Source organism: Propithecus coquereli, unplaced genomic scaffold (genome assembly GCF_000956105.1).
Source record: "Propithecus coquereli isolate 6110/MARCELLA unplaced genomic scaffold, Pcoq_1.0 Scaffold49, whole genome shotgun sequence".
NCBI lineage: Eukaryota > Metazoa > Chordata > Mammalia > Primates > Indriidae > Propithecus > Propithecus coquereli.
Window position 1 is genome coordinate 6,374,603 of NW_012150729.1, and position 20,549 is coordinate 6,395,151.

Here is a 20,549-nt window from a genome sequence, read left to right on the forward strand (position 1 = left end):
AGGTGATCCTACTGCCTCAGCCTCCGAGTAGCTGGGACTACAGGCATGTGCCACCATGCCCGGCTAATTTTTTCTCTATATATGTATTTTTAGTTGTCCAGATCATTTCTTTCTATTTTTTAGTAGAGATGGGGTCTCGCCCTTTTTCAGGCTGGTCTCGAACTCCTGACCTTGGGCTATCCACCCGCCTCGGCCTCCCAAAGTGCTAGGATTACAGGCGTGAGCCACCGCGCCCGGCCTTGCCTTTTATCTTTATAAACTATAAAACTATACCTTCGTCTCTGTGTATTCTTTTATTTCTATTATTTTCCATTTTCTGTTATTTTCTTATCCTTTGAGATGACCCCTACCTAAGGGACCCAATTTTTTGCTGGGAGCATAGCTAACTCCCCACAAGCAACCATTTATTGCCCTTAAACAGAATTACCTATACTCATCTCCCTCACTCCCCTCCAAAAGGTGTGTATAAAAATACCTGGATTCCATTGGGATACTGGGTAATCATTCTGTGATTCTCCCCATCCACATGGTAAATAAACCTCTTCTTCTTGTTACTCTGCCTTAATTGTGAGTTGATCTTTCAGCTAAGTGGGGGAGTGGGCCATCCGGGGAAGAATGTGGCAGGGAGGTAGGGTGGGGGGAGGGGAAGTTTCCCCTTACCCCCATAGCAGGCAAAGTAGTATAGCCACCTCCCAGTTCTTAATTTCCAATAGATGCTGTACATTTGTGCACCCAATTATGGGTTTTATGCATTTGTCTTTATCTTGTCTGTGGCTAGGTTCTCTTCTGCTTTTAGGGAATTTCCTCCAATCAAATGGGACAATTACAGAATTTATGAATCTATTTGCCACAATCATTAACCACTTGTTTATTGTTTCCTGAAAATGATCTTTCCCCTAAGTAGAAAAGCAGAAATGAAGACAAGAATGAAGAGAATGAGAGTCGGTCTTGCATGTTGGTCAGCAGTGGCAGCAATAATTCCTGTGCACGGGCCCAATGGTAGAATAGGAGTGAAGTTATTGAAGGGTCCCTCTAGTTCTGTGTGAACTCTCATCCTTCCTTGGATCCTAAACCCTGGAAATCTGGTGCTTCATGGTGCTGGTCTGTATCTGCTTTATTGTCTCTTCAGGTTGTCCTCCCTTCCCTTTTTTTTTTTTTTCTGGAGACAGGGTCATACTCTGTTGTCTGGGCTAGAGTGCAGTGGCATCATCATAGCTCACTGCAACCTCAAACTCTTGGGCTCCAGTGATCCTCCTGCCTCAGCCTCCCAAGTAGCTGGGACTATAGGCATATACCACCATGGCCAGCTAATTTTTCTATTTTTTGTAGAGAAAGGATCTTGCTCTTACTCAAGCTGGTCTCAAACTCCTGGCCTCAAGCAATCCTCCTGCCTTGGCCCCCCAAAGTGCTAGGATTACAGGTGTGAGCCACCATACCTGAGCACCTGGCCTTCCCTTCCCTTTCTTAACCCCCTTTCGAAGTCATCTGTCCCAGTCTAATTGATATATTTTCTTGAACACTTATTTTGTACAAGGTGATCTAAACACTTAAAAGGAATGAATAGCTGCTGTTTTTAAGCTGTTTGTATCTGTCAATCTATCTATTGAGAGAGAAACACGCAAAAGTAAATAACAAAGGCATTCCATAACAGCTGTATTTTATTTCAACAAGAAAACACAAGGCAGTAACTGGAAGCTCAACATTTGGGGAGACCTTAAAGATCATCGAGTTCAATTCTTATCCAGAACATTATGGGCAATTGTTTGTCAAACCTCTGTTTAAGTTGTTCCAGGCACAGAAGGTTCACTAAGTCCCACAGAGGCCCATGCTAACCTTGGTCAGTTCAATTGTTAGAAAGTTCTTATTCATACTGGGTCGTTTCTTCTATTAATTGTCAGATATATACTCATAGGTTAAAGAAGAAGAAAAGTTACTGTCTGCAGAAGACTTCTGGGGAGACCTCTAGGAGTGAGACGGAGTAGTCACCCCTCCTCCCATAGACATGGAAGGGAAATATTGACAGTGAGGAATATGTAACAGAAGGAATGGCCTGAAAAAAAGGCAAAAATATTTTGTCTCTTTAATATATCCTCCACTCCTTTTTGAGAACTAAAATCTTCATCCCTGCCTCAGGCCAGTGGTTGGGAGGGGCAGGGTAATGTCTTTTTTCTTTGTGCAACAGGAGATGGCTCTGCCCCTCCCTGACCCACAGGTGAGGTCCTAGAGGTCTGGGTGGGCCTCCCAGGTGGGTGGAGGTCACAGGATTGTCTTAGGTGGAGATGGGGCCATCAGAACCATCAACTATAGTTGAACAGCAATTGTCAGAAGCTGAATGGCCTCCCCTTAAAAGCTCTGTATTTCTGCTTATTATTAGGATGATGGCATTTCAGACAGGAGTCTCCATCATCCTCATTTGCTGGCAAATTAATAAATTTCTCTTTCCTTCTCCTGAAACCACTTGTGCTTGTTCCGATGTGGCCCCAAGGATGAGTGCCAAGCTTTTAGTAACAGGAGAAGGAGGAGGTATTGCGGCAGAATCTTAAATTCTGGTGGAATTTAGGGAGGTGGGAAAAGTGGGGAGGGCAGGTTCTGGTTCAGTAGGTCTCTTACTTCGAATCACACTTCCTAATTATTAATCTAGATCCTCTAATTTATGCTCTAGTGTTAATGAATGTCTCTATTTTAAATACTGAAGAGCAATCAATAATATGTCAGATACTGTAGTATCATTTCATAGATGATATTTAAGAAAAGGAGTAAACTTTTCAAATGCCCCTCACTCATAAAGCAGATGATTATCCACCCACTGCAGCTGGGCTTTCTCTAATCTAATCCTGAAAGGCCAGATTTATCCAGAGGGCAAATAAAGTGGGCAGACACACAGCTGTTTAGAGAACAGTACAGTGTCAGGGTGAAAAATTACAATGGCTGAAGATGAGCTATGGAGGCCTGTGGGAGCACTGCTTTAAGTCACGTGGCTTCACTGCATGGGAACCACAGTGGGAGCTGGTCGCCCCCCTGTTACCCATCAGGATGGGGAAGCTCCTATTTAAAGCCGGGAACACAAGTTTTAGCTTTACGCAAGGGTGAAGTCTTCTGGGCTTCTCCTTTCATGGAGAACAAAGCAACCAGAAATGCAACTCAAAATATAAATGACATAGTACATACGTGTGTTACCAAAAGCTTGGCACTTGTTCTTGAGGCTGCATCAGGAGAACAAGAACAAGTGGTTTGAGGAAGAAGGAATGAGAAGTTTTATTACTTTGCCAGCAAAGGAGGAGGATGGAGACTCCTGTCTGAAATGCCTTCGTCCCCCTAGTAAGCAGAAATACAGAGCATTTAAAGGACAGGTTCTCAGCTTTAGGCAATTACTGTTCAACTACAGCTGATGATTCTGATCCTCCCATTGCTGCTGAAGACAATCCCGTGACCTCTGACCTCCACCCAGGACCTCCCTTTACCAGGTCTGGGCTGAGCCATCTCCTTTAGCACAAAACAAAAGACTTACCCTGCCCCTCCCAACCACTGGCCTAAGGCAGTGATGCAGGTTTTAGTTCTCAAAAAAGAGTGAAGGATGTTTTAAAGAGACAGAAAATATTTTTGCCCTTTTTTTCAGGCCATTCCTTCTGTTACACATGTAAGGAAACGGAAAAACATAGGTGTATTGACAGCTTCACTGTGAGTTTTTCTTAGGAAGAGAAGAGCATTTGTGTTGGAAAAAAATGCCAAGGTGTGGGCTAAAGGGTGTGTGTGTGTGTGTGGTGGGGTTGGCTCCTACAGGCCCGGAGGTGCTGGGACCACCCTGAGGAAGTCAGAGGGAAATATTCACTTGGAGAAAGAGATAAAAAAATGAGAGGAGTAGAGGAGGAGCTTGGACAGTGAAGCCTGAAGACTGGCTAGAGGCCATGCTCTGGGATGCAGCCCTTCCTTGCAACCCCTCTAAACCTTCAAACAATGCAACAACAATAATACATTTATACACTGAGTGATGTAAGTGAATTTTTGTGGAAACTGCTCTAGTGTTAATGAAGTTCTCTATTTTAAATACTGAAGAGCAATCAACTATATGTCAGATACTGTAGTATCATTTCATAGATGATATTTGAGAAAAATAGACTTTTTGGAGAAGAGATTGTGTGTTTTGCATCTAGAGTATTGTGGAGTTTTACAGATACGGAGCAAAAGAACAATGGTTTATGGCAGCAAAGAAAGTGTGAGAAAGAAAGTCAGAATTTGCAGAAATTATGGAGTAGGCACTTGGAACTATGGAATGGGGTTTAAGATCAAGTTTAACCAGATCACCTGGGATGCAAGAGGCCCACAGCTGACATTTAGGTTACACATATAAAATGATTTGTTGCTAGGAAACTTTCCACCTTGAGCTAACATTTTTTTTAATTGCTTATTTTCTTTTTAAAATGTCTTCTTTGAAAGGTCAGGCTGTCTTCTAGAACAGGGAACATCTCCCACTGTGTTTGTACAATTGTTAGAGCCGGTTCCCCTCGGCCCCAGGAACAGAGAGGCAGAGTCACCAAGGCTGCAAATGGCAAAGGAGTTTATTGGCTAGCTCGAGCTAGGGTCCAAGTCCCAGAGCACCAATGCAGTGGCCTCTTCAGGATCGGACTCCGCCCTGGGATAAAAGTTAAGCTTTTATACCTTTTCTTGTTTTACACACGGCACACAGGTTTCACACGGCATGCTGGGCACACCTTCCCCCCTCTCCTCCTTAGTTCATTGGTTCCTTTACAAGTGGCTCCAAGCCTCGGGATTTTCACGCTGGCACCAGCTATGGTCAGCGTCATTTCGGGGAACGGGAAAAGGGCGGGGTCATTTCGGGGAAATTGAAACTTAGGCCTACTCCAGGAAGTTCAGCCTGTCATGGAGTCACTCCTGCTCTTACTCCTGTTTTTCATTCTGATTAACTATATATATATATATTTTTTTTTTTTTGAGATAGAGTCTCACTGTGTTGCCCGGGCTAGAGTGAGTGCCGTGGTGTCAGCCTAGCTCACAGCAACCTCAAACTCCTGGGCTCAAGTGATCCTCCTGCCTCAGCCTCCCCAGTAGCTGGGACTACAGGCATGCACCACCATGCCCAGCTAATTTTTTCTATATAGTTTTAGTTGTCCAATTAATTTCTTTCTAATTTTAGTAGAGACAGGGTCTCGCTCTTGCTCAGGCTGGTTTCAAACTCCTGAGCTCAAACAATCCACCCGCCTCGGCCTCCCAGAGAGCTAGGATTACAGGCGTGAGCCACCGCCGGGCCCTGATTAACTATATTTAACAAACAACTAAAAGCAAGCACGGTTACAGAAGCAAATAGCATCAGTTAGAATGAGAGAGAGAGCACATTTGTCTCTAATCTCAAACAATTCGTCTCACACAAAGCAAAGTACATTCTCCTACTATCAATTCCAGTGTTTCACAATCAAGCAGCCCCTTCTACAAAGCCCTAGGGATTTCTAAGCCCTATTTTTCTAAATGTTTAAACTTATTTTCCTTCCCTTGTCTATTCTTACAGCATTAAAAAAAAACCTAAATTCATTCTGAAATGCCTTGAGACATAGAGTATATAAAACCTAAGGTCATATTACTCAATTTCCAGTCTGTCCTACATCTTTCACATAGGGGAACAGTAGTTAAAAGGTGTAGCCTAGAAAAATTTTTAAAGACTTCATAATAATGCAAAATTATCTAAGAAAAGTCAGAAATCACCCAAAGACTGCCTTTCTGGGATAAAATAATTTCTATTTTTTCTTAGAAGAAATTTCACTTTTTTCTCTCCCAGAAACGAAGAATAAAGGAAAAACGTTGCTATGTGATGGGATTTGACAATAAAAAGCCCGAATTCCTTTTTCTGGAACTGGCCTTGTTATCCTCCAGCAAAACTAAATTTTATAAATGGTAAATACATAGCTGCTACTGTGCCTTGGAAATAAAATTTTCAAAGTCTTTCAGATTTTAAATTGCAAACTGAGATGTTGCCAAAGATGTTCTTCTTGTATTGTTTCGCCTGCTTTTTTCCTAAACCATCTCTTCTTTTCCGTGCTGTATCAAATTACTGAGCTGTCTGCTGAGGTTAAGCAAGGTGATAATTGTACTTAAACAATAGACACATTTTGGTTTAAAGTTTTGACTCTTTGTTTCTTTCAAAATAATATTAAATGCAAGGATTAATATAGGTTTCCTTCTGTTTTATAATTTAAATAAGTTAAATGTATCTAACTTAGAAAAATTCAAGTCATTAAATGTTTATTGAGCGTCTTGCATGAGTAAGATATACAAGCATATGCTGGCAAAAATAAAACTAAATATGACATGGTCTTAGGTCTCCAGGAGCTTATAATTAAGAAAAATACAAGTCAATGTTTATTTAGCAATTGGAACAAGTGAAAAGATATGTGCTGACTGGTATGTACTTGAGTTATTTTAAGAATATTCCAAATAATTTCTCTGAAGGTTCTATGCAAAACAAGAAATCCAATTTAATTATCTAAGACAGCTTGTTGGATGAATGACCACATCACAATAAACTGCTATTTTATTGAATGACAATCATTATAGTTGGAAAAATTCAATAAAATCATTTGTATGTCTATTGGTACAATTAACCATTTTCCCTTTTATACCATAAATCTCACATCAAATACCTAAGTGTTTACGACATTCCAAGGCACCATACCATCAGCTATGAAGGATAAAAAGCTTTAAAACACAATCTCTGTCCTCTAGGAATTTTTAGTCTGATTGACCAGACAAGGTTCCCTCATATAACATAACTACAAGAAATACAGAATTCCAAAGGAGGAAGAACTAACTTGCAGTTAGGGTTATCAGGGCTGGCACATACAAAAGACTAAAGGATTGATAGAATTTTATACTGGTCTGGGGTATTTAGATGAGAGAATGGCAAGAACTCAGAGGCAAAGGCAAAAGGTACACGGAGCATATTTAGTGTAAAGAAATGCTTTTAGTTATGCTGGGATGAAGTTTCCTTCCTGCAGTTACGGGCAATAAGGCCCAAACAGTGTGTAGAGGCCATATTATGAAAGCTTTTGTAGGGAGCAAAGGGTCTTGCCCCCCTAAGATTCACTGAAAAAATCACTAAATTGAGGCAGATCGATTAGTAAGAGGAAAAAGATATACATTTATTTAATGTGTGTACATGAGAACCCTCAGAATGAAGATTCAACTCTTCAGTGAGGTACAGATGTTTTTAAAGACTGGGGACTTGGAAACAGTAAAAGAAGTTTTGAGAGGGAGAAAGGAAGAAGTTTGACTAGTTAGCAAAGGTGGTCTTGTTAGGTAGATGAAACCTTATAGTCAGCACCTCTGAGACAGAATAGATGGTAAATGTTTCTTTTCAGACATTTAAAGATGTCAGACTCACAGTTAATCTTTCCTAGATCAGGTAAGGATAGACCTGGCTGTATTAATGCAGATTCTCTACAGATATAAATTCCCCCCTAAGATAGCTTTGCAGTGTTACTTCTCTGTGTGAGACTCATGTCTGCCATCTCAAAATATGTCAAAGAAATATATTTTGGAATAAAATATTTCTGATTTCCTTCACTTTGAATACAGGCTATGGGGTTTGAACTTTATCCTACAAGTAACAGAGTTTCATGGAAAGCTTTTGAGTAAGCAAGTGATGTCATCAAAGCATCAGTTTAATAAGATGATTCTCAAAGTGATGTACAAATTATCTTGGAGGGAGAAGAGCCTGGAGACAGTGTAACAGAAGTAAGGGTCTGAGAAAGGGCAAAATGTTTTACAAATTGTCTCTTTAAAACCCCTCACCCTTTTTGAGGAATTAAAACCTGCATTCCTGCCTGAGGCCAGTAATCAGAGGGGCAGAGGAGTATTCTTTGTTTTTTATTTTAAACCACAGGAGAGGGCTCAACCAAATTGTCCGGGCAAAGTGCATGAGGTCATCTTCAATGGAGATAAGGCCAACTAGGACCATCAACCATAGTTAAACAGCAATAGCCTGAAGCTGAAAATCCCCTTTAAAAAGTTCTATATCTCTGCATAAAAGGAGGAGAATAGTTCTTCCAGACAAGAGTCTGCCATCCTCCTCATTTGCCAGCAAATTAATAAACTTCTCTTTCCTTTTCCTCAAACCACTTGTTCTCATTCTTCATTCAGCCTCTGGGACAAGTACTGAACTTTTGGTAACAGAATTTGGCATCTGGGTGGGCCCTCGTGGAATGCTACACCACAACTGCTGCTGTGGTTGGCAGAAGTGGGGAGCAGCCCCAGGTCAACCCATGGGTCTTCGCGAATAAGAGCACAATCTTTTTGGGGTATGAGAGAAAGTGACTGCCCCAGCAGCTGCTGGAGCCTGTTTAGCTCCAGGGAATTCCTGTCTCTCCCTCCCTGAATTAGACAGAGCCCCATACAACCTAAACTTCGTTGAGGAAAACAGATTTGGGAACAGCCATTTTGGTAAGTTCCCTGTGTGCACATCAAGATCTGTGATTCCACTCATTTGAGGAAGGTTTTTGAACCTTCTAGTCCTATAGTAGGGCATTTATTTGTGGCACTATTTTGGGGTAGAAGTCACGGTTGAGCAGAACTAGGGAACCTGGGGAATTCATCCCCTTTTGGGTTAGGAGAATTTGGTTCTCACTCTAATGGTTCTCATTTGTTTGTAGGCCTTGGCATTTGAGATTGTTTGCATTGGGAATTCCCTCTAGTGACTAGTTGTCACTTGTGTTTGTTGTTGTTTGTGGGTTTTGTCTTAACATGGGAGACTCCATTTCTGTTCCATCTAAAAGTCCCTTAGGGAGAATTTTGGCTGAATGGTGAACTTACAACTCTAAGTTTATGTCTAAAAAGAGAATGGTGTTATTATAATACCACTTGGCCAATGTATGTGCTAGAGTGTGAGGAGAATTGGCTGTCGAATGGAACCTTCAGTTATTATACCATCTTATTTTGTCAAAGGTCAGGTAAGTAGGATGAGATTCCATATGTACAATCTTTCATGCAGTTTTATAATAAAGAGGCTGAAAGGTTTTCCAGCTAATTTCTTTCTATTTTTAGTAGAGATGGGGTCTCGCTCTTGCTCAGGCTGGTCTCGAACTCCTGAGCTCAAATGATCCACCCCCCCTCAGCCTCTCAGAGTGCTAGGATTACAGGCATGAGCCACCGTGCCCAGCCGGTATTGCTTTTAAAGTGTATAATGCTAGAGAAGAACAGAGTCCAGGACTCGGATGACAAAGGAGGGGCCCCGGAGATCCATGCATCACTAGTGACTCCAATCCAAATATCGCCACAAGAGCCTGATTGACAGTAGGGACTCGATTAGTGGACTTTTTAATTGACACAGGAGTGCTGCCGCTGCCAAGCTGTGTGGGCAGAAGCAGTTCAGGAGCCTCCCTGTGGCTGCTGCCCTGGCCCCCCTGGCACTAGCCATGCATGGCACTCCACAAGCCAGGCAGCGGATGGGGGCCAGGCAGTGGCAAGGCAGCTTTCAGTGAAGTGGCAGCTGAGGAACTTGTTGCTGTGGGCTCAGGAGGCAGGCCCTGGAGAGCAGCTGTCACCTCTGCCACTGCCACTGAATCTGGCAATCCCAACATCCTTGGTGGCCGTGCTGGACCTGGGCTAGCAGCAGGAATGGTGGGAGCTGTTCCAGAAGTGACAGAAGCTCCCCTCCAAGGGCGTTGCCAAGCTCCTCCTGGACAGCTTTTGAATACCAGGGCCTGGTGAAGCACACGGGAGGCCGCCACTGTGGAGCAGTTCCTTTTGACGTTTGGGCCTCAGCAGACTTGCACATCTTTTACTGCAACTACATCATTTGCAAGAAGCAAGTTCTATTCCTCTTGAGGTCTACCAAAGAGTGAGGAAGGCTGTATGGGCTGATGGGACACTGGGACGTCCAGAAAAAATTTAAATTCTCCATACCAATGAGTATAGATTTGTGCAGGATCTACGTGCCATTAATGATATTGTACAAGTGACTATGAAGTCACAGGGGAATGGCAGGATTTTGTGACTAGGATGACCTCACAGCACTGCTGGACTGTGTTGCCTCAAGTGTTTAAAAAAAAACTCTCCGGCCGGGCACGGTGGCTCACGCCTGTAATCCTAGCACTCTGGGAGGCAGGTGGATTGTTTGAGCTCAGGAGTTCGAGACCAGCCTGAGCAAGAGTGAGACCCCGTCTCTACTAAAAAAATAGAAAGAAATTAATTGGACAGCTAAAAATATATAGAAAAAATTAGCCAGGCATGGTGGTGCATGCCTGTAGTCCCAGCTACTTGGGAGGCTGAGGCAGAAGGATCGCTTGAGCCCAGGAGTTTGAGGTTGCTGTGAGCTAGGATGATGCCACGGCACTCTAGCCCAGGCAACACAGTGAGACTGTGTCTCAAAAAAAAAAGAAAAGAAAAAATAAATAAATAAATAAAACCTCTCCTATCCTGTTTAGTGAGAGCTAAGCAAGGAACTTGTGGAACCTGTAATTGGACCAAGGGATTCTATTATAAAGTATCATCCAAAAAGGCACAGATTTACAAACAGCAGGTTACTTATTTGGGATTCTGAATTAGCAAGGGAACCTGCAGCCTAATGTCAGACTGAGAGCAAGTCATCTTGAATCGTAAGGTGCCCCAAAATAAAAGACGGTTGCACAGGTCCTAAGAATGGCAGGGTTCTGTCACATCTGGATCCCAATCTTTGGACTAATAGCCAAGCCCTTGTATGAGGGCCTTAAAGGGACAGATGTGGAGCCCCTGATCTGGACCACCGACTGTCAAAATTCCTTTGAAAACCTAAAGCAGTGTCTTATGACTGCCCCTGCTTTGGGATTGCCAGACTTGTAGAAAGAATTTAAATTACACGTTCATGAGAAAAGCAAGGAATGAGCCTTGGAGTTTTAGCACAGATGCTGGGAGACATCTCATGGCCAGTGGCATACTTGTCAAAACCACTGGACAATATTGTGAGAGGTTGGCCTCCTTGCCTCTGCGCAATAGCAGCTACTTGTGAGCTGTTATTAAAGACTGTGTCTACTCTCAATCCTGCCATCCTGTTACCAGCCAAAGAGAATGAACCTTTGCAGCATGACTGTTTAGAAGCCCTGAAGGCTGTCTATTCTAGCAGGACGGATCTATCAGATCAGCCAATGCCAGAGCCAGATTGGAATCTTTCTACCGACAGGGGCAGTTTTATAGACGATGGACAATGAAGGGCTGGATATGCCGTGGTCATGGAACATTAGGTACTGGAAGCAATGGCACTGCCGCCTGGTGCTGCAGCCCAGAAAGCTGAGGTGATTGCTTTAACCAGAGCTCCTCAGTTATCTGGAGGAAAAAAGTTGAACATTTCTGAATATGCTTTTACGGTTGTGCATGCTCATTGTGCCATTTGGAGGGAAAGGGGGGCTCCTGATGGCAAGAAGTAAGGATATTAAGTATGCCACTTAAATAATAGCCCTGTTATAGGCCGTGGCTGAGCCCAAGCAGGTGGCCATCATGCACTGTCCCGGTCACCAAAAAAGGGAGACATTTATGTTGCAAAAATTTAGGCCCTAGGCAGAGCTGCTAAGGAGGCTGATAAAGGTGATCTGTTCCTCCGGGTCTTGATATCTCAGCTAGATCAATATTAAAAAAAAAAGTGCTAAAGACTGGAGCTTTGACACTTGGATGACACAGGTAAGTGGAAATAGAATTCTCATAGACTCATTCCTCTACCTGATGCCTTGGTTCAGCCCCTTTACGAGGCACCTACATGAATGCAAACATTATGGGTGTGATGCCTTAGTGGATTCGGTGGGACCTCATTTAAGAGGACCCTGTTTGCAACAAACTATCCAACAAATAACTCAGAGATGCCCTTTAGGTACTCAAAACAATCCAAAGACAGAAAAGCGACCTGCTGCACAAGAAACCCACTATGTGGGGACCGACCTTTTTGATGAGTGGCAAATTGTTTTCACTCGGATGCCTAAAACAACTGGAAACTTCAAATACTTGCTTGTATTAGTAGAGATCTTTTCAGGCTGGGTAGAGGCTTATTCTACCCAAATGGTGAGAGCATCTGAAGTTACCAGAATCCTTCTGAAGGATTCCAAGGTATGGCCTCCCTTCCTCTATACAGAGTGATAATGAACCCTCCTTTATATTGGAGGTAACTCAGCAAGTAAGCAAAGCCCTGCATCTAGAAGGAAAATTGCATGCATCCTGGAGACCTCATTCTGTGGGAAAAACAGGGAAAATTAATCACATTTTAAAGAAAAACTATAGCAAAATTCATGTAGGAAACCCATCTGAAGTGGGATAAGGTGTTGCTCCTTGCCCTCCTTCAGATAAGGGTAGCCCCTAGAAGCAGACTTAAGTTAAGCCCCTATGGAATAGTTTATGGGAGACCCTTCCTAGCACCCTGAGGTAAGTGTGGTAATATAGCCATAAGCGAAGAAAACAAAGTAAAGCAATATATCAAATCTAACCACTATGCATGAGGGAGGACAATGGTTCATTAAGACAAGAGTCTACCATCCTCCTCATTTGCTGGAAAATTAATAATCTTCTCTCTCCTTTTCCTCAAACTGCTTGTCCTCATTCTTCGTTGGGCCTCAGGAACAAGTACTGAACTTTTGGTAACAGCAGGATGATCACATAAGGCCATGGTCGATCTGGGTGTGAGTTGGGAAGGATGGGCATCAGGTGAGAGTTAGGAATGAAGGACAGAGTAGATCTGGTTTTCATTTGTTTGTTTTTGTTTGAATGGAGCAATTACATATTCCTATAAATGAATAATATAATAAAAATGCCAAAGCTAATATATTGCTGATCTTCATTCTTGAGGAGTAAATATTAATAGAATGATAAAGCGTCTTATAAAAGACAGCCACATGAATTCTTTATCTGCTTGACGTTCTCAAGAACATTGTTCTTAATCCAGTCTTACGTTCTCTATGCAATTTTCCAAGTACGTCATTCTTTTGAAAGTTTAGTCCTTAGAAAACTTGGTGTACTTTTGAGGAACTGTTATGTTTTCTCCCTTCTCATGTTGAGAGCTATGAAGCTCAGGCAATTTTCCCTGAATGCCAGCAGGCTCCAATCCAGCCCTCAGCTTAACCACCGCAGCTGTGTTGACTTTAGGTGGTAATCTCTGTTTTCTCCTTTGTTCTTAATTCTCCTTCCCTCTCGCTGGTCATTACTCTTCACTAATCTTACTGTTGTGGTTTCTCCTCTTCCCTCTGTAAGTGTCCCTAGATGATTTTTCAATGCTACAAAGGAAAGATCCATTTAATATGTGACAATTGCTCTCCCTCCTATGTCTCCAGCCTCAGTTTCTTCCCTGAGCTCCAGCATCATATTACTACATCTTGCTTGTATTTTGCCCCACCCTTGAAACAGATGGTCCCACCTAGCAGTTTCTTATGTCCAACTTCCAAACTTATTCAAATATAGTCACTAAACCAACAGCATCAGCATCACCTGGGAACTTTTCAGAAATGCAAGTTCTCAGGTCCCACTCCAAAGTACTGAATCGGAAACTCTGGGGTTGAGGTCCAGCAATCTGAGTTTTAACAAGCCCTGCAGGTGATTCTGACACAGGCTCAAGTTTAAGAATCGTTACCCTAGAGAATGACTGTGCTCTTTCTTTCCTGATTTGTGTGTCTCTGGTCCACCTGTCATATTTGGTCTATGATCCTGGAAAATTCTTTATACACTTTTGAGAATAAGCATACATTTTTAAAAGAGCTTATCTGATTGGTATATCTAATTATTTAATTATCCTGCCACAGTCAGTATAGCATTTTTAGGTACCCTATCTCATGGTCACTCTCTGGTCCATGCTTGAACCACTCTTGGATGACCTGACAACACCTGGTCCAATCAGTAGCCACCTCTATTTAAAAAACAGGCTATTACTCGTTTTCTAAGCAGAGGCATAGCAGATAAACCAGAAAGAGGACTGTTACTGTCCAATAAATGTATCTTTAATTAAGCAGATGTGTACATGACTTCAGCAGAGGGCTAGTTGGAATTTTCTCAGTTTGGCAACCTGGATTCAGTCTCCTTTTAGGAAAGATAAGAGGCAACAATTATTGCCTGGCATCATTGGAAACAGTCCAAACCAAGGCAGTTTACCCATTCTGATTTTTGAAGATAGTTCAAGTTGGTGTTGAGATTAAAGATTCCACAATAAGTGAAGTGCACAAGGACCCAATTCCTAAATTACACAAATGCCATCCAGTTTACATCCTTAAAAGAAATGTATTGCTAGATGTTCACATTTATGTATAAAGATACTATTGCTGCCCACCATCATCTTTTTAAAATTTGGAAGCACTTTATAAGTTTAAACATAGTGACAGTTTCAAAAACTGGTTTAAAATCTTCAAGTTGCTTTGTTAAGAACAACAAGCAGCAGAGAAGGAAGGAATTTCAGTGGAAATACATTGAATTGAGACAGAACATAGACTAAGTGAGGGGGGTGGTTCTTGCAGTTCTGCATGGTGGCAAACATACAAGTATTTTTGCAAAATAAATATGAATTCCTAAGATTTCTTCAATTATAATTTGAAAGATGTGGTAATTCATGCAGCTACTAACAGGGTCAAAGGCAGTCTTGATCTATAGTTGATTAAAAACAAACAAATAAACCAACAAAGATTCATCAGGTATTAATGCTGCACTCAGTTCCTACTGGGAGTTTTTCATCTCCTTGAAGAGTCAAGGTTAACACGTCTGAAGCAACACCAAAGTACAAGATAAGAGACGGTTAAGTGCTAAATTACGTTATCCTTGACGTGCTTCTCTTTGTACACTCTTGGAAATCTCATCTCTCATGACTTTATCTAATAACTATGTAGGTCAGTGTTTCTCAGTCTTGAGTAACGATGAACTGCTGCAAAAATTTCTCATGTTCCCTCAGTATGCAATGAAACATTTTTATTATTATTTTACCTACATATGCCCATCTAAAAATAGTCACTAACTGCTTAGCCTTATGACTCTTAACTATAAAAAACAAATTTACAAGTTAAATACAGAAAAGCTATACAATCAACGGAATTTAAATTGATTTAGTGGCAGGGATGATCTTTTACTGAAAAAATATCACCATTCTTATCCTGAGCACGATTCTGCCAGCAGGTTCCTTTGTGTTCAATGGGCCGTTCTCACTGTGAGTCATGGGATGACTCAGCTCTTGCCACTTTATTCAAACTACTGTGAACCTATCCTTCATACACTTCCTGTGGAATTTTTTTTGCCTGTAATTTGTATAAACACATCATATGTGTATTAACTCTGCTTGCAATATTTTCTCATTACTTGGCAACAATTAATATACTGTACTACAGATGATCAACCTGGTTGAAATACAAATGAAAAGGTGAGAAATATACTCTTGGGTAATACTTTATAAAAGAAAGCTGTCCAGATGGCACCAAATTTTCGTTTGTTACTTTTTAAAGATTGCTGTAGATATGAAGATACGAAATCCTTATTAAAAGGCATAGAAAAAAATCCTCATTAAAAACCGAGGGCATCTGTGGTGGGCACAGCTGTGTCTCCTAGATGCCCCCTAGGAGGAAGTGTGTGGCGCCCCGGCTATCAGCAGACAGCCTCCAGCTCTCAGTTCCTTTAGAGTTTGCTCAGCTGCAAAGAGCTGCTTAGCCCAAGGGCTCATCCTTCCCCAGGTGCCCTCACCCAGTGACTGATGGAGGCAGCAGTATTAAAACCTGGTTAGTTCCTCTGAACAGGGAGAACTCTGATGGGTCATATATGCACCAGCCACCCATTGGGGTCGGCTGAGGCTTTGTCAGCCTGCATGCAGTTCCACTTTCCCCTCCCAATCCTGCTTTCTCCCCTCTCTCATATTGCGACAAACTCTATCTCAGTGTCTGCTTCCAAAGAACTCCATGAACAAGGGCTTCCCAAACTCTGAGGACCCCCCAAAGGAGTGAGAATACCTCTTCTGTAGCCCTGATTCTTCTTGCAAGTTTCCAGCCTCAAAGGTCAGCTTCTGATCGTATATTCCTGATGTTACTTCAAATTCAACAGGTCCAAATCCGATGCATAACGAATTTCTTAGGCTTTTGCCTTGGAACGGTGTGTGTATGTGTGTGTGTGTGTTTTCTGCCTTATAAGTGCATTACTGGCCAGGTGCGGTGGCTCACGCCTGTAATCCTAGCACTTTGGGAGGCTGAGGCAGGAGGATCACTCAAGGTCAGGAGTTCAAGACCAGCCTGAGCAAGAGTGAGACCCTGTCTCTACTAAAAAATAGAAAGAAATTATCTGGACAACTAAAAATATATAGAAAAAATTAGCCGGGCATGGTGGTGCATGCCTGTAGTCCCAGCTACTGGGGAGGCTGAGGCAGAAGGATCGCTTGAGCCCAGGAGTTTGAGGTTGCTGTGAGCTAGGCTGATGCCACAGCACTCTAGCCAGGGCAACAGAGTGAAACTCTGTCTCCAAAAAAAAAAAATCTATATAAAAAAAATAATAAGGGCATTACTATTTTATTCCCAGAGCATCAAAAGTTGGGAGGTAACTTTGATTGCTCACATGCCTTGCTCTGCACATGCAGTCTATTATTCATGCTTCTTCACATGGGGAGGTCTTTGCTCTTTTCTACAGGGATCTACTTCCCTCTAAACAAGGCATGCTACTGAAATTATAATGGAGAGCTTCTCTTTGCCCTTGGGATAGCTATGCTTTTTAACAGTTTTGGGTTTCCCTTCCCTTTGATTCTGCAGACGTTAAATAATTTTTTTTTCTCCTAAAGGACACATTCACAAAATTGCAACCCACAATGACCTACTTGCTTTGGAGCACAATATATTGGCTCAGATGTTAAATAAAAGAGTCATGCTTTGAGGGGATGACTGCAAATGCTAAAGGCTCTACTTTTCCTTCTTCAATTAGGATTAGTGCAGTGCAGTCATTAGAAAAAAATGTTTATTTTGTCCCAGTTTAAGGTAAAATATATTCAATTTTCTTTTCTTACCTTTTATAGTGCACTAAAGAGTAAAGAAAAGTGAGTCTTGATAAATGCCAAAATGATAATTTTATAATACAAATAGAGACGAAAACATGTGTAAATGTTATGTAGTGTAGAAGTCTAAGAAAACATATATTTTCTAAAGCAGTTAACTCATTGAAAGATACTGATATTTAAAGTTGAAAGTTGTGTCGTCAGTTGAAAATGAGAATCTGAGATATTCGTGAGGGAGAAATTGTCAGGAAAGCAGTAGAACATTTCCTGGCCGTGGGTGCAGTCTTGAGGATTTATGACAGCCATGACGAATCCAAAAACCATCACCACAGCACCAATGGGAAGCATGACGCAGGATATAATCTTATCTGAGTGTGTCCTCGGTTCTTCAGACAGTTTCAGATAACATGCTGATGGAATGATAAAAATTAGGGGAGCCGCACAGAGCACACCCTGTGAGTCGAAAACAAGAAATAAGATAATGTTACTGAATGGAAGCATTCTCTGGACAGCTTTTTAAAACATTTACAAAATGTTATCTTTCATTGTACATGTTAAACATTTGATAAGGTCAGTTGAATCAAAGGAAAAGAAAAATAATTATAAGAAAGACTTAGAAATAGGTTTTTCCTTTTCCAATGGTATTTTCATAAGTGAAAACAATAAAATAGTATATCAGACTTAAGAAAAGATGATCAGAAAATAATACAGAAAAATAAAGCAAATACTAAGACTGACTTCTGGCAAACTCTTGACATTTCCCATATTTTCAGTTACATCATATTTCCTTATACTCATTTAAAATTACTGTATATTCACTATGCCTTTCAAACTTGAGTGGCCTCTTTGTCATCTGGGTGCAATTGGGAACTTTTGGAAAGTTGTGTGGGGCATACTATCTTTCCTCTTCACTTGAGCTTGCATGGAAGTAGTGCCCGTCTGTGTCAGAAAGAAAACTATAACCCTAAGGGAGCTGAACATGAAATAACACTTCTAAATCCTCTTTCAAGCAAAACTAAACACATTAATTACCCTAGAAAACTGACAGCAGCGATAAATGACTATAACTCATTCACCCTCCCCCACAGCTATGGATAAATCCTACCTAAGGGGGAATGTCAGATGGAAAATGAATGAGTAGAAGAGTTGTCTGTTATAAAAATACCAAGAGTTACTGACTTCAAAGGAAGAGACTTACCCCTTTAATCTAATTCTCACTAGAAACATTGCAAATAATAAAACTGCTAAAATTTAATGCATTTTAGATAATATATTGTTCTAATTATGTTAAATGTTAATTATATTACATATTAAAAATATAACTTGTTAATAAAATATATTAAAATTTATGACAAATGTTATTCTCTTAAGCCATAAAACACAAGATTTTTAAAAATAAATTTTATCGTGTATATTTGAGGTCTACATGATGTTATAGGATACATATAGATAGTAAAATGGTTACTGTATTGAAGCAAATTAACGTCTCTGTCATCTCTCATAGTTACTTTTTTGTAATGAGAGCAGCTAAAATATACTTAACAAAAATCTCAAATACAATACAATTTTATTAATTATAGTCCTCATTTTGTACATTAGATCTCTAGACTCTTTCATCCTACATATCTATTACTTTGCGTCTTTTGAGCTGCATCTCCCCATTTCTTCCCTCTGCCCCCTTCCCATGGTAATCACAGTTTTATTCTATCTCTGTATATTTGACCTTTTAAAAAATATATTTCACATATAACTGAGATTATGCAATATTTTTCTTTCTGTGTCAGGCTTATATCCTTAACATAATGTTCTCCAGGTCTATCCGTGTTGTGGCAAATGGCAGGATCTCTTTTTTTAAGGCTGAATAATAGTATGTTATACACACACACATACACACACACACACACACACAAGAGATTTTCTTTATCCATTCATCTATTGATGAACCTTTGGTTTTTTACATATCTTTACTACTATGAATAATGCTGGAATGAACATCCAAATATCTTTATGAGGTGGTGATTTCATCTCCTTTGGGTATATACCCAGAATAGGGATTTCTGGGACATATCACAGTTTTTTGTTTGTTTGTTTGTTTAAGGCAAGCATGAAAATGAGGTTTACTGAGAAGAGAAAGAGGATTATAGGGCAAGAGCAAGACATGGGTTTACAGAGCATCATACATACATACACCACAGATGACGACTGGACCCATTGTCACAGCAAAGGGAAAGCAAAAGGAAGGGCAAAAAGGGTAGTAGTTCTAATTTTAATTTCTTTAGGACTCTTCATACTGTTTTCCATAATGGCTGTACCAATCTACATTCCCACCAACAGTGTACTAGGGTTCCCTTTTCTCCACATCTTTGTCAACAACTGTTATCTCTTGTCTTTTTACTCATAGCCATCCTAAAGGATGTGAAGTGTTATCTCCTAGTGGTTTTAATTTTTCTGATGATTAATGATATTGAACACCTTTTCATATACCATGGTGGCCATTTTCATGTCTTCTTTGGAGAAATGTCTATTCAAGTCCTTTGCCCGTTTTTTTAATTCAGTTATTTGTTTTTCTGCTACTGAGTTTAAGAGTTCTTTGTAAATTTTGAATCTTAAACCCTTATCAGTTAAATGGGCTGCAAATATTTTTCCCAGTCTGTAGGTTACCTTTTCATTTTATTGATTGTTTCCATTGCTCTGCAGAAGTTTTTTAGTTTGATATAGTCCCATTTATTTATTTTTGCTTTTGTAATCTGAGTTTTTGGTATGATATCTGAAAAATCATTGCCAGGGCTAATGTCAAGGAGCTTTTCCCCCTATGTTCTCTTCTAGGAGTTTTATGGTTTCAGGTCTTACATTTATGTTTTTTATCCATTTTAAATTGATTTTTGTGTATGGTATAAGATAAGGGTCCACTTTCATTCTTTTACATGTGGAAATCTGGTTTGCCCAGCACCATTTATTGAAGAGACTATCCTTTCCTCATTGTGTCCTCTTGGTATCCTTACCAAAAATTAGCTGATTGTGTATGTTTGGATTCATTTCTGAGCTCTCTATTATGTTCCATCGGCCTATATTTCTGTTTTTATGCTGGTACCATACTGTTTTGATTACTATAGCTTTGTAATATAATTTTGAATCATGAAGTGGTGATGCCTCCAACTTTGTTTTTCTTTCTCAGTATTGCTTTGGCTGTTTGAGTCTTTTGTAGTTCCACATGAATTTTAGGATTGTCTTTTCTATTTCTATGAAGAATGCCATTAGAATTTTGATGGGGATTGGGTTGAAACTGTATATTGCTTTGGGTAGTTTGGAAATTTTGACAGTATTTATTCTTCTAATACATGTACACAGAATATCCTTCCATTTATTTATGTTTTCCATTTATTTGTATCTTCTTCAATTTCTTTCATCAGTGTTTTATAGCTTTCAGTGTATAAATCTTTTATATCCTTGATTAAAACCATTCCTAAGTATTTTATTTTAATTTTCTTTGATGCCATCACAAATGGGATTGTTCTCTTGATTTCTTTTTCAGCTAGGTTGCTATTTGTGTATAGAAATGCTACTGATTTTTGTATGTTGATTTTGTATCCTTCAA

At 40.4% G+C, this 20,549-nt stretch overlaps 1 protein-coding gene across 1 annotated transcript in view; it reads right to left on the bottom strand.

Annotated features, from left to right (window-relative positions):
- Window positions 1-17,007: 17,007 nt before the first annotated feature.
- Window positions 17,008-20,549, bottom strand: part of SLC38A11 (solute carrier family 38, member 11) — a 76,789-nt gene continuing 73,247 nt past the window's right edge. The window contains exon 8 of the mRNA XM_012655819.1: window positions 17,008-17,407. Coding sequence (XP_012511273.1) covers window positions 17,114-17,407 — 294 coding nt within the window. The 3' untranslated portion in view covers window positions 17,008-17,113. The remainder of the gene's footprint in view (window positions 17,408-20,549) is intronic.